General features: G+C 29.7%; 1 protein-coding gene across 3 annotated transcripts in view; it reads right to left on the bottom strand.

Annotated features, from left to right (window-relative positions):
- Window positions 1-746: 746 nt before the first annotated feature.
- LOC135831600 (5-hydroxytryptamine receptor-like) overlaps window positions 747-15116 on the bottom strand; it is a 112311-nt gene continuing 97941 nt past the window's right edge. Inside the window, exons 4-6 of one of the 3 annotated variants that reach the window (XM_065344209.1) lie at window positions 10941-11109; window positions 10754-10844; window positions 747-4806 (exon numbers count right to left, since the gene is read on the bottom strand). In XM_065344209.1, the coding sequence (XP_065200281.1) occupies window positions 4247-4806; window positions 10754-10844; window positions 10941-11109 (820 nt within the window). In that variant the 3' untranslated portion in view covers window positions 747-4246. Of the gene's footprint in view, window positions 4807-10753; window positions 11110-15116 lie in introns of all 3 variants that reach the window. The other 2 variants (XM_065344207.1, XM_065344208.1) reach the window with 2 other exon arrangements.

Raw genomic sequence — 15116 nt, 5'->3', positions numbered from 1 at the left:
TGTATTTCCCAACTTATCTGTCCACTTTCCTTTTCCCATCCCATCCAATTTCGGGTAAAAGCCTCAATTTAGTATGAACATGAACCACTTCGAAAGTTTACACCATTCCATTAACGTCTGGTTGATAAGTAGGTAATCGTTGAAATTAGCGGTTCATTTGCATAAATCTACTGGTAAATTTAAAGTTACAAAACAAATCAAAGGTAAGTTCAAGTTTGACTGTTTGAACAAATTTGTAGTCATTAATTTTTTTATTCAACAGATCGAAACGACATGCTAACGAAAAGAAGTTTACAAGTTGAATTAATACCAGTTAAGCTTTGCTCCATTAATTTTTTTTACAATTCTGATGTTCTTTCGATAATTACTAGGTACTTACCCATTAAGACGAATATTATAAACAAAAGCGATGAATGGTAGGTATAGTACGAACAATGTCTTAAATCAATCTATATGCTTGTAATTTGAAAATTTTAAACTTTGGAAAATTTATTTAGAAATTTTGGCATGGTGAATCAATGATAGTTGTAGGCTCTTAGATCACGGTAAGTTCTACAATCCAGACAAATTCTATTGTATTTTGGGCACCTACCTATTTACTAGAAAATTACGAAGTATGAAAAAACAATGCATTGTAAATTAAGTGATTTTTTTTGGGCAGAACAGAAAACCTTCAAACAAAATAAGAAATCATGTTTAAAAAAACAAAAAAAAATTGAATATATATTAAAATATACACAATTGATTAATAAATAGTTACACTTTTATTAAAAATCATGTCCACAAAAAATTTTGAAGTTGACAAAAATAAAGATTATTGTAAGTACAAAAAATATGTACTATCGATAGGTACATTATACGTACATACTAATCACTAAAATGCATAATGGAACGATGTTGATTATAATTTTTTTTATATGATTACAGTTAATTCATCATTTCAGTTACTTACCTAATAACATTACTGACACACTTATCGAAAGATATTTTTTATCACAAGTTATTATTCCACATTCACAATATGGTTTAAAAATTACATTAATTTAACAACAATACATCTTAAACAAAAACTTATGTTTAGAGCTGTTTGGCTGTAACTATCGTAGGTACCTATTGTGTGTTTTGGTATAATATGTCGACTAGGTACAAGAATAAATAGGTAAGTACAAGTGCATTATTCTAATATTATTTAGGTATGCTACCTATGTATTCGGATGGAACGTTGAAATATTATTAGACTATTGCTTTTAGTTCGTTTAATACGTACATATGTTGTAGTTGAAGTGTGAAGTTAAACAAATGCAAATAAATTTTGAAGAAAATACTATTCTACCGAGAAATCTCGTTTAGATAACATTTTGAAGCTACAGTAGTACCAAACCATAAGTTCGCCAGTTAAACAAAACGATTAAAAATTCAAGTACCAAGAGTGCAGTCATGTCGTAATATTTTAAGTTCCAACGAGTATTTTGTATTCAGTTGAAATGTCGATCTTCCACACGTTCAAAAGTTTTACTTTACCGAGTTTCATACTTCATTTATTCTAATTCTAAATGCAATAAGTAACTTTATATTCTTCGTTTTTATCGTACGTGTGCATTTAATAACACACATAATATTTTACGCCGAAGCTGATTTTGATGAACAAACGTCGAGTTACAGTATTTTACACGCGTTGCGAAATTTTATATTAAAGTCGCGGGGGTGTGCGAGTATGAAGTAGGTAATTTTTGGATAGGCATTTCGTCTTTTTATTTTTCGCCTTTCTTCGAATGATTGATTAAGGCAGTATGAATGTGAAAAAATGACGAAACTTGGCTTATACATAGCATGTTTGTTAATGATGAATGTTCGTTCCGCTAAAAAGAAAAGTACATTTCGAAAAATTTATAAAATAAAATTGAAAAACGTTCAAAAAATTGCTATTTTTCACTTCCATTATGTGATATTGACAGTTTAAAACTTCTACCAGTAACATATACCTTTGCGGAGGCGCATATCGCGTCATATTCATAATTTCTTTAATTTTTTATCCAACTTTAAATGCATAAGGAATCAAAATGAATGATTGTAAGGTAATATTTTTCTGTCACGTGTTAAATTGATATAATTAAATTATTCTCGAGCTATTAGGAATGTTCGTGAAAAAAGAGTATTTTAAAAAGGTAATTTTCGAAGATTTATTTTAGTACGAATATTTTTTAATTGTAAATTAAAATTAGGTACCGGAAGTTTTTTTGTGGAAGAAACTTGTAATTGTATCGACACTTATGAAGTAGGTGATTATAAAATAGACATAAAGAAATGGTTAAATTCAGGTACTTTTCAACACTTCGAAGTGCCTCACTCATCTCTATTTTACTTACAAGGTGTTTTAGTGTAGAAATGAGACCTCCAATTTGGTGTAATACATAAGTATGCATGTATCGGCAACACCAACGAAAGTCAACGCAACTATGTTTGCCTAAATCTGAGGTTGTAGGAATAGTCTGCTTTGTTTATAGAAAAACTTCTGTTTTCAATTCTAATCATCTTCGAATCGTTTTTATTATGTATTTTAGATTAACTTAAGGTAGGTACATATTAACACATCTCCATGGTCGAATTGTAGAGGAGAAAGAGTGGACATTGAACTTGGCAGCTTTCGAATTTTATGTTCAACATGAAAAGTTAAAAGTTCAACTTCAAAGTTGAAATTCAAGCTTTTTAAATTAGTTTGGTCGGGAAAAATCTTTTTACAAGTGTTTCAGAGAAATGGTTTAGAGATTTAAACTCATTTTTTTGAAAATAGAATCAGGAAAAATATTCTTTTCAATTTTTTCAAATCTTGAGATCAAAATTTCAACTTTCGTAACCAGATAGTTTTGCAGGAAATCGCAAAATGTAAGAATTGCGAGCCTCCCCTACAGTACTGGGCCATCGAAATGAACTCGAAAGCACAATTAGAGTGAATTCGGACGACCAGACTTTACTTTTGTCTCGAGTTGATGTAAATTTAACCAACATATATGTTAATAAATTTGCATACCCAGTTTGCCGTAAATAAGTACGTATTTTGGTATTTTTGAAGCAGACCTGGCCTCGTTTGTGAAAAAAGAAACGGCTGAACTTCAAAGTCTTGCATATATCTCGAAATTAGTTGAATTTGAAGCAAATCTGTTTGGAAGGTCTCATTTCTACTATTAAACACACCCATCATGAATTTGTTCGGATTGGGCTATTTAATTCTTAAAAACCACTCGACATAAAAATTTCAAAATAAAAAATAGGTACCCATTCGCGAAATAAAGGGGTAATTGACTTCTTGATTTGAAAATTAATTTTTATCAATAATAAAAAGGATGTAAATTATATTCGCGATAAAAAATGAATTTATTAATTCTACACGTTCAAAGACTCTAATTTCCTCTTATTTTAGTAATTTACCGAACACATAAATTATTTAAGTCGTTCACAAGGTATATAGAGAGATAGGTACGTTTGCGGAAAGTCGATCGAGTACCTATTATACTTATACGTTTGCTAAACCTCATAAAACGAAATTGATTTATTAGACACAGTTATACGTATATACGTATTGTAACTCTAGGAAATGTCGAATGTCGCAATAGTGTAAATATGCAGATAATCCAAAAATTAATGCTTTGTGTACGTATAGATATTTGATGAGTCAATCCTATCGTATGTATACTTAATTTTCAAAATACGGTAATATAAAAAACGCGGATATGATTAAATGAAAATGATTCGTCCATTATAATTTTAATATCACAGTGAAAAAAAATTCTTATACAAATAAAAATAGGCCCACAATTTTCAAACTGTGTACATAAGACCTTAACTGGATACAAATGATTTTTTAATTCGACAATAAATTGACAGTTTTTGAATTTCGGATATCTATAGGTATGTACGCGAGTACTTACATGCATAAAAATTTCATCGATGCTTATTTATTTAATCTATACTGTTAAATGTTGGTAGGTAGTGTGTAAATTTCTACGTACATAGAAAATTTGATTGTCAAATAAGAATAATTATACGATAGAGGAAATTTGTTTCACGTTTGATAAATTGCGAACCTTTTTCGATACATAATATAATAATATAGTTATATTTTAATATCGACATAAAAAATATCATATTCATAATAAACGTTTATATAATAAACAATTTGCACTCCAATAAATAAAAAAATGATTATTGAAGATAAGAAAACATACAGGTAACTATGCTGGGAGGATAGTCATACGTAACGTGGTGGCGGTCCACCTCGCCGTGGTCCTCGTTGCCCACGAAACAAACGTCGAAAGGCGTTACGAAATTCAGGATTGAAAGTGGTATATATAAACGGATTTATGGTCGAATTAAGGTAACCGAGCCATACGGAAAACGAAAGAACGTATTGAGGAACAATACAATGAAGTTTGCGACAAAGTGGCAAAATTAGAGCGAGTACAAAAAAAGGCATCCAGCAGCCCACAAAAACGCCCGTGATAATTGCCAGCGTTTTGGCCGCTTTACGTTCTCGTTTCGAATCTAAAGGTCCTTTTTTATTTTTCCTTTTTTTAGGTTTTGGTAACTGTGTTGGAGCCTGGGCAGTACTAGAGGTAGCTTCGGTTGGTGCATCTGTCTCAAAATCGGCCATCGATTTTGTAGGTAATCCTGAACTACCGCTGGTACCTGTGGTCATTGTCGTTATATTAGTCGTGGTACCTTCGGTAATTGTCGGTAGTGGTTGGCCGATTGCACCAACGATAGCTGTAGCTATTATACCCGTTTGCCCTGTACAACCGCTCACTAAACCTAAACATATCGATCAAATGCAATTTTCATTATTATTACACACGTGTTCATGGATGATGGTTTAAATGTGATTTTAATTAACTAATTTAGCTTAGATTATTATGATACGTAGTGTATATTTCTACAGGCTGTGAATTTTGGCGTGATGCATGTACTATAATATGTTACAGCAACGTGAAGTGTCTAAAATACAGGTTAATGAGACTGAAATCTAAAAAGCTTTTTGAAAAGTTCCTCATTTTTTTACATTTTGGTTTTAAAAGATGTTAAATTGATGACTTTTTGATGGGTAAATGAAATGATGTGTTTTCGAATGAAAACAGTGTCGTTGGCTATGAATGAGGAAATCGTTACCAAATAATAGGTATGCTTGTTCATATTTTTACTTTGTGAAAGATATTTACATTTATGGAATTAGATCAATGTGAATGAAGAAAAAAATAACGCTGAGAAGAGAGTGTAAAAAATTAGATTTTTTCGTCGTTTTGTTGCTTCCTCCATCTCAATTGCTCTAATTATAGCCGAATTACCTACCTACCTATATGCTGTACACTTAATTCAAGTACAAAAAAAAATTTCAGAATAAAAACAGTAAGTACCATACTTGTAAATCTACTTAAATGTCCGAAAAAAATATGTTCAAAAGTTGATTTTGCATCCATTCTATTTTCAATTTTTTACCTTACAATAAATTTAAATTTTCTTTCTCATCTTCAATTTTTTTTTTTTTTTGATACCATACCTTACGCGTGTCAAAAAAGTAGTAAAATGACAAATTATTTTCGATGCACGTTAGGCACCTATTACCTACTAAAACATCTCATTTTAAATTTAAAAAAAAAAAAAAAAGATCGAAATTACTGATTTCAATTCTAATTTTATATTTTGTCTGTCATCTCTTCATCTCTTTTTGCTTTCAAGTTGAAAAATTTTGATATAAAAAATGAAACAATATTGAGAGGTTTGTTCGAAAAAAGAAAAATCAACATCAAAAATCAAATAAGTACAACAGGTTAGAATTACTTATTCAATAAAATTCGATTTTGTGATTGCAGGTTGTTCACCAAATTAGATCACCGTTTGACTAATCTATTAAGCTATGATTTTTAATGATGAGAGATCGTTACAAAAAATTCAAAACATTCATTCTTGTAAGCTTGTTCAAGAAGTGTAAAAAAAAGTGTTGTATTTTTTAAAAAGTTGTGAAATCTTAAAATGTACCTACGACTGGATAGCTATACATACAACTCTGGGAATCGTCATTTCAAGTTCTCTCAAAAAATATGTACTTCCAAATTTCGATTTTGGTCGAAGACAAATTTCAAATTTTGCATCACGCATCTGTCATTTGAAAGAAAAGGAATGGAAAAAGCTGTAGGTAAAAATCACGTTAAAAAAAAGTTTTTTTACAAGAAAGAAAACTGCACTACAGAAATAAGAAATCCCAATGCGCATTAACGTAATTGTGAAAATAGGCTATGCAGATTCAAATTTCGGTCAATGGGGAGACATTAGTCAATGACTGTGTTTTGCTGAGCTAGTGGTTGCATGTAGGTCTATTCTTTTTTCTCTAGGGATTATTTTTTCATGTTCTTCTTATGAAAAAATAATTATACCATCCCAGGAAAAAAAGTTTTATAAACTTGTATAGAATTCTATAAAAATTGCATTAACTTGTATAGAGTTCTATAAAAATTGCATTCAATTTTATAGAATTTCATCAAAATTGAAATAGCTTTTTATAAAGGTGTATCAAATATGATACAATTGTATGCAGTTTTATACATTCCTACACATTTTCATAAAAAGAAAAATAATTGCTTTGATAAAATTGCATAAAATTTTATAGAATTTCATCAATATTGAATTAGCTTTTTATAAAGGTGTATCAAATGCATATAATTGTATACAGTTTTATACATTCACATAGATTTTGATAAAAAGAAGAGTAATTGCTTTGATAAAATTGTATAAAATTTTTTTCAGTAGAATGGATATTTTGCATTAATTGTATAAACGTTTATAAAATTGTTTAAAACTGTGTACATTTGTATAGAATTTGATTCAGCTGTATAAAATTTGATAAAATTGATCAAATATGGTGTTGGTTTTTAATTTTTTTTTTATCAAAATTTATGCAATTTTATCAAATAGACAATTTTTTATACATTTTTATACAAGTTTATCAAAAATGATACAATTGTATCAAATGAAATGGTATAGTTAGTACTCTTAGATAAAGTACTGCATCATTCTCTATAATTGATTTTATTGATCTCTTCTAATTATTCCACTCAAAGTGTCATGTGTAGTGAAGTGACGAGCGTGGGACTTAATTTTTGATAAAAAGTGGATGCTTTGGAAGCCCACAATCCACAAAATGTTTGAATCAATGTTAAAATTTTTCTTCATAACAACCACACATAAAATTTTATAAAAAATACCCAATTATTTTTTATACAAAATTTGTCTCTATCAAACTGTATACAACTGCATACAACTGCATAAAATTTTATACAGTTGTATACAGTTTGATAGAGACAAATTTTGTATAGAAAATAAGTGGGTATTTTTTATAAAATTCTATAAAACTTTTTTTCCCGGGATCGTAATTTATCACCTACAGCTCTTTTCTTCTACAGTAACACTGAATAACGAAAAGGTGCGTAGTGCCTATGTATTCCTATTTTATCAAAAATGAAATGATTTTGAGCTCGTGATCTTGAATACGATGTCGAAACATTACAGTGATTGACTGAAAATTCGCACTCCAAGTTTTACAGTATTTTAAAAATACGAATATGACTTTTCAAATCTTTTGTGAATATAATTCACGTGTTTGCATTAAATTTGTACCTACAGTTTAATGTTGTTTTTTTTTTTTTTTTTTTTTTTAACGAAACAAAAGAAATTGTTTTTAATGAAAATTTTTCTACACGTGTTGAGATGTATCATGCTCCGTAATGCGAGTATTTATGTAACGTACCAAATCTCAATCTTACGCTTCTTTTCCTACGAATAAATTCCACTGCGGGAACGTATACTTAAATGGGTAGGTAGGCCTAGGTACTGTATACGTGAAGAATAGATAGATATCCATTTCGATAAACTGATTACGGTTGATCAATACAATTTAAAAATGTAATCCAGCTACTAATACATCTAAAAATAAAAACCTATTATTCGTGTTTTTGATTTTCTATTTCAATCCTTTTCTTCTCTCTTTTTAAAAATACGTTATCATGTTCGTATGTATAAGATATTTTGTATCTATTTTTACAATATACCTATCAACGTTTCTAGAGATTTAACAGAAGGACACGAGCTAGACACGAAATATTATATTACACAGAAATAATATTAAATCAAACGTAAGAATCATATTTTTTGCAGGCTTCGGTAAATTTTAATTTTCAAATGTAGTTTGTGTGCATTATTTGGGTTAATCCGTCTGTTCATTTTTTCTTCTTTTTCTATGGTTAAGCAAACGCGAGTAGAATATAAATTTACCCTAAAAATTTATAGCTTTGTGGTTGCTATGAAAACGAAAACGTGACCGGAAGATGAATAAACACCAAATTATTATAATAATTGTTCATATTGCAATTTCAAATGCATTTTTTCGATTTATCGCTGCATTTTAAAAACCTTCAAGTGAAAATTTTTCAAGATAGAAAACAGCACGTATTAATTTGAAAAATAAAGGGAGAAAAAGCGTCGCGTATTTCTGCGAATTTAACATCGTGTTTTCGCAGGGGAAAAAAAAACTTCGATAAAATTACAAATTATTATGGTTACTATAATATGGGGTTCTATTATGCCCAAATTACGCCCCTAAATTTCCTACTATAAATTATTTTGATTTTTTTCCTCCTTTGAACATATTTTTACAAAATGGATAATCATTCATTTAAGTAGTTTGGTACTTTGTTTTATGCGAGTTTAAAACGAGAGTAATAATTTATACTGAAAGATAGGTATCCACCAATACCAATCTAATGATGACTTTCGTATATAAAATTAATGATTTATGATATCTGCTATAGAAATACCACAACTTGTTTTATTGCTTTGCTTAAAATCACGTCAAAGATGAGTACCTATATTTTTTTTTCTCATTTTCTTTTTCCAGTATGAATACATGCTGGATATTGCGAGTTCATTGAAAATAGACACGTGCAGAATCAATGAAACAGAACTCATAAGATGGAGAAAGCTGTTCGACGAATAATTTCAGTTTCAAATCGTTACAACTTGGTGGAAAACTGAAAAGAATTGATTTTTCTTGCGAATCATTGACGAGACTTAATAATAATATGGAGGTACTTTAAGTCGATGGTTATTCATATAAAATACCTACGTAGCGTACCTACTTATTTCAAAATGATGAAAATTACTAATACATGTGTAAGCTTAGATGAGATGGCATAAGTGTATGTGTATTTTATACAGGTACGTAAACAGAATTATAATTTCAAACCGTATAAATCCAAATGTTAAATCGAAAATTAATTTTTTTCTAGGTACTTCGAAGAGGAAGCTCGCTAAAAATGAAAATCCAAAATCGGTCAATTTATTCGTTAAAGGTAGATTATACCTATTTATTATTGTCAATGCGGGTAATTGTAAACGAGGGTGATTGTGAACGAGGTATTTTGCTTAGGTATACCTATTTAAAAAAATTGTTCAACATCATGAAATTGATCTTTTAGTACCTATTTTCAACTTCCAAGTCTTAAATTATTCTATTCCTTCAGTGTAAATGGAATTATATAAATCAATTAGTTTTCATTAAATCAACTGTTATATGAGAAGACATTCTGTAATTTTTTCAAAAAATTCTAAAAAAGTACAAAAAACAGGAATTTGCGAGCAAATAGCTTTTCAAGTCGAAAACTGTCTACAATTTTTGAAAACCAGGATAGGTATGTAATTTTTAAACACTCATTTTTTGAAGAAGTTAAGCGTTTTGAAATAATTTCAAGAAAAACTGTTCACAAAAATACAAGTAAAAAACTGGCTAAATTAAACATCTGCGACTGCGTGGGGAATTTTGCAATTTTGAAATTTTTAAAGGCATTTTTAGATTGCCCAGACTGTTTTCATTATCTTATTTCAATTGTAGGTACCTATGGATTAAAAAACTGTATCTGCTCATTTCTCATTCACCATGGTAAAGTGTTTACAATTACCCATTTTTTGCCGGGTAATTGTAAAAACAAAGCCAGTCCAATTGTAAATACTTCAATATTCAGAACTGGTTCATGGAAAATGAGCATGAAATACTTATATTATGTACTAAAAAAAAAAAAACACAAAAATTTGAAAATATGTTTACAATTACCTACATTGACCTTAACTCCTTAAATACTGATATTTTCTGCTTCCTTTTTTTTTGAACTATACGTAGGTACGTAATAGGTACCTAACTCGTTTAATTCTCATGTAATAATAATCGAGTCAATAAGTAATATTTTCACTGCAAAATGTCATAAAAATAAGTTCAAGTAATTTCTCTTATTGTCATTGAACGACCATAAAATACGAACTTTTGTTATAGGTGTACTTTTTTATGCGAAGAAATTCCGCAATGATTTTTATTTATTTAGCTCTTTTATTGCAACGTGGCCTGCCTGGTATATCAAATAGGTACGAGTTTTTATGAATTTTTATGATCATTTTTAAAGGTACCTATACTACTAGATATTCGATTACGAGAAGTTTTTATTTTCAATTTCAAGTTCTCGACAATTTATAATAATTAAGGGAAATACGAGGTATTCGCGTAGGTATTTAGATTTCAAAAAGTGTGAATCGGGAAATAAAACCTGCGAGAAAAGACGAGGAATTATTACAGGGGGCGTATTTATTTCGAATTCGACAAAGACTGACAATAATTTTGAGATAATTAATTTTTTTGGTTAAGTTTAAAATTTTGTTTACGTACCTGCTATAACGCCTCCATGACGAGCGTAAACATTAGGTCCAGATGAAGATCCTTGCGTACCTGTATGTTTACGTATTCGAGATTTAGCAGCCTGGAAAATTTTCCAATACAGAAATAGAACTATTATCAACGGCACGTAAAATGCGAGAACAGTAGCGAAAATCTGATAACGAAGATCTTGGCTTACGATGCAGATTTTTTGTTGCAACACTCGGTCTAACCATCCTTCGTCTTTCATTCCAAAAGATGGTGCGATGCTTACTAAAAATGATATCGACCAGATTGTTATGATCATTTTCGACATAAGCCGAGGTGTGCGTTTGTGTATATATTCCACGTTTGTTACAGCCCAATATCTGATAAAATAAAATATATTAGATCTTTTGTATTTATCGTAAAAAATATAGAATGAGACGTTCCATGAGAAAAAGGGTAGAGATTTGTGAAAATCTGGAGACTGGCACATGCCAGAGGTACAACATAATTATGCAGAGATGATTTTTTTTTACGATAGCGAAGTGAATTTTTAAAACTGAGCTTCGAAGGAATTTTACAAGCATTTTATAAGGTTATTCAACTTGAAAAATTAAATTCGTCGGATTATGACATTTCTCGATGTAAGAAATGATTTCGCAACATGATTAGTAGGGCTAGGATTTTTATGATAATGCTTTTTTTTTGTAACAACACCCTATAGGGCATAAATATATTTTCTTTGCGTTTCATTTCATTCTGAGGTGAATGGTGAAAGTTGATAGTGCTTTTTTTTGCTTTTTTTGGGTGTAAATGCTTTAAAATGCTTATTTTGGGCCAAAAAGGCGAAAATTTTGCTTTTTTGGGGCTTTTTTTCATCGTTAGCGCTTTTTTTCTGGTAAAAAATTGGTAAAATTGAAGAAATTAGTTCCAAAAACACAAAAATTTATCAACTTTTTGCACATTTTTGAAAAAAAAAAAATGATTCTTGAAAAAAGATTAGTTCAAAAAAACAAGGGAGAAAAAACTGAAAAATAATAGACTCAGTTTTCATTTTTCAATTTTTATTTCATTTAATTTTTTTTCAATTTTTAGTTTCAGTTTTTCCTTTTTTTTAAATTTTTTTCTTTTTGTTCATTTTGGTTTGTGTTGTACACAAATTTAAGGGGGGTATCTTGCTGGGTTTGAAAAACCCTTCATTTTGATACATAACATGATAGGATTTGATAGCGCTTGTTTTTGCTTTTTTCTTACATTTTTAATGCTTTTTTATAGCGCTTAAAACGTGTTTGATAGCGCTTGAAAATCCTAGCCCTAATGATTAGCGTTTTAAAAAATAAAATTATGGAATGTCAAAATTTCCAGCTGTAATGAGCAAATTTCTACACTAAATTCTTCGTTGTCAAACGTATTTCAGAAAAATATCAATTCCCCTTCCTGCTACTGAAAATTTTTTTAGAGAGATTGCCCTTTTTCTCATGGAACGTCTCAAATATGCAGGGATGAGATGATCGTGCGAGTGCGTATATGGATTACCTATAAAGAATTGAAAAGTTTGAAATTTCTGGTGCAAGTTTCATACTATAAATTTATGTTCATATTGAAGTATCCTAGACTTCGTACCTACCTACTAATTCGTATGTAAGTATACATTTGAAAATTTGGAATACCCCTTCCCATTGTTTGAGTAAGTTTAGAATCAGCAGAATCTCGATTATCAGGTGACAGTTTCATCTTGCTAATTCTCCAAAAATGGATATAAGGATAACGATTGGTGATTAAAATATGCGCTGAAGAAAAAAATGTTTCAAAATAGTGTACCTATAATTTGAAATTGGGCCAAGATAGCGTTCAAATTTTGAAAATTTGATAAGTTATGCCACATAATTCCTGAATTTCTTCAATCGAAATTGAGAATTTTTATACCTAAAAGAGGTATTGAGACCTCATTATGAAAAATAATTCATTGAAAAAAGAATAAAAAAGATCAGTCTTGCATTTTTTAATTTTTAAATGGCACCTCTCAATCTATTATAACTACTTACCTACAAAAAAAGTTGAGCTCTCGAACTTGGAAGATTAATTTCAAGCTTTTCAAATTGTAATTATTGTTCTTAAATCGTCAATCTACCTTTTTTAAAGAATTCCCTCCTTGCAACAGATTTAGGTACTCTAAATTCTAAATTCAACAAATCTTTATAATACTACTTATGCTCTTGATAATTTCACATAACGTCGCAAATGTCTAAAAATTAGTAAGTCCATTCATTCCTGCCTCCCCCTCTTCTGAAAGAATCAATGATGGTCGTCATTTCACCAGACCAGACCTTCAAAAGGAACTCATAAAAAAAATCAGAGTGAAATCGAATCGTCAGACAGTTTCCTTTTTCAGTTTGAATTGATGTGGAATTAGCCAACGCGTTAATAAATTTGCCTACTCAGTTTGCCGTAAATGCGTATTATTTTTGAAGGTTCATATTTCGATGTAGGTACCGTAGGTAAATTGAACTTGAACGCATCTGTTTTCGAGGTCTCAACGAGAATAGGTGAAAAATTGTAAATAATTAATTAACATTTGAAAACGCTTTAATTTGAACTTTCAAGGAGAAAGCTCAATTTTTTGTGAGTAAATAATTTTGAAAGTTGAAAACAACGATTTAAAAATTTGAAAAAAATTACTTACTGCGAAGACATTTTTCCATTCTATTTGCAATAAACTGATTTTCAAAGTTTAATCTCAGTATTGTTCATAGGCACAATGCCACAGCCCCCCCGTCCCCAATTTTGATCAAAGCTCAAAAACAAATTTGAAATCAAAAGATAAAAAATTGATTGTTATAGAATCGAAGACGCTGTGTTCAAATATTATTGGTTTATTTTCAATCTTATCTGATTTTTCTGAGATCTTCCCCTTCACTGATGCCCAATAGTCCAATACTGTTGAAATGGCATTAACATTGAAATAAAGTGATCTATAATTTTTTCAAGGGTATGTATTTTGGGATTACTTTCAATTTAAAAAAAAAATCACAGAAAGTTCAAGTGAATACATTACATTTATTTGTGGTTATAATTCTTTAGGAGTCCATGTCCAACTATTCAATATTTTTTCGTAAGATCAGTTCGATTCCGGAAATTTTTGTAAAAATTGTCACACAGAAAAAATGATGAATCAGCATTCAAAGTCGAACGATCAGAAATTGATTACGGATGCAAATTTGAGGGACGAATGATTACGATTCTATCGCAAGTTCTAATCAATCATTCGAATACCTAGGTTAGTATAGAGATCTTAGTTGGGAACCATTGTTTTTGTTTATGATACGACGAGTACATTATTTAAAAGAGTAAAATCGACAAAACACATATCGCCAGACACCAGATCCGTAAACAAAAGTAATTTTTCAATTCGCACCACACGATTCATACACACAAAATACCTACAATAAATTCATTACAATATAGGTAAGTACTTATTGCTACCTTAATAATCTTATCATTATTAATCGTAGGAGTTAAAACGTGCGTTGTTCCTTATTCATAGGTATTTTGCCCTCATAGGTTAAACGACCAAATTAATAACCTCGCTGTATATTTATATGAACACAGTACTCACGTTGAAACTGAAAAGTTTCTGGCGTACCTACTCATCTTGGTTTTGTATTGTCGTAGGATTTTTCTTTTTAAAAGTTTCAAAACTTAATGAATTTTTGTTGGGATATTTGTCAAGTTGTTAGCGTATTTTCTCATGACTAATGACTTTTCTTTATTTAATAAAAGCTTAAACTAGTTAATTTTGAAGAAGTGCTATAATTAAAACTTATTTAATGTTTTGAATTTATTTCTACGAATAAATTTGATAATTGGCTTGGAAAGTGAATGTCGCGTTTTCGTATAAGCTTATTTTTTAACCGCTGAAAATTAACCGAGAGGATGGATATTGTTGTTTTTTTTTAACGTTATATTTTCAAAGTTTTCAAAGGTTGTCTGATGCATTCCTCCATGCAACATTGGAGTAAAAAGCTCGCAGATAATATTTTATTGCCTTAGAATTTGTTTCAATCGTTTTCGGTTAGGTAATTGTTTTCAGTCAATATTCTTAAGGTCCGTCGACCTTTTTTAGGAATTAGAATTTAAAAAAAAAATTCGGTACACTTAAAAGAATGTGTACATATTTTATTACATTGCGTTATAACAACGCAAAATAATCAAATTCTTTGTTTTTTCATTAAAATATTTCCCAGTTTCTTAATTTTCTCCGCATCTTTCACCCTGGGTATATTTGAAGGAAAAATTAAAGATCAAAAATCCTACTCGTTTTATATTTTGTGCGTATTTCAGATCCCTATGCACTTTCAAGGATAATGAATATTAACATCAGTAATTCATT

The sequence above is a fragment of the Planococcus citri genome, chromosome 1 (assembly GCF_950023065.1).
Source record: "Planococcus citri chromosome 1, ihPlaCitr1.1, whole genome shotgun sequence".
In the NCBI taxonomy this organism is placed as follows: domain Eukaryota; kingdom Metazoa; phylum Arthropoda; class Insecta; order Hemiptera; family Pseudococcidae; genus Planococcus; species Planococcus citri.
This window is presented reverse-complemented; position numbering and strand designations above follow the sequence as displayed.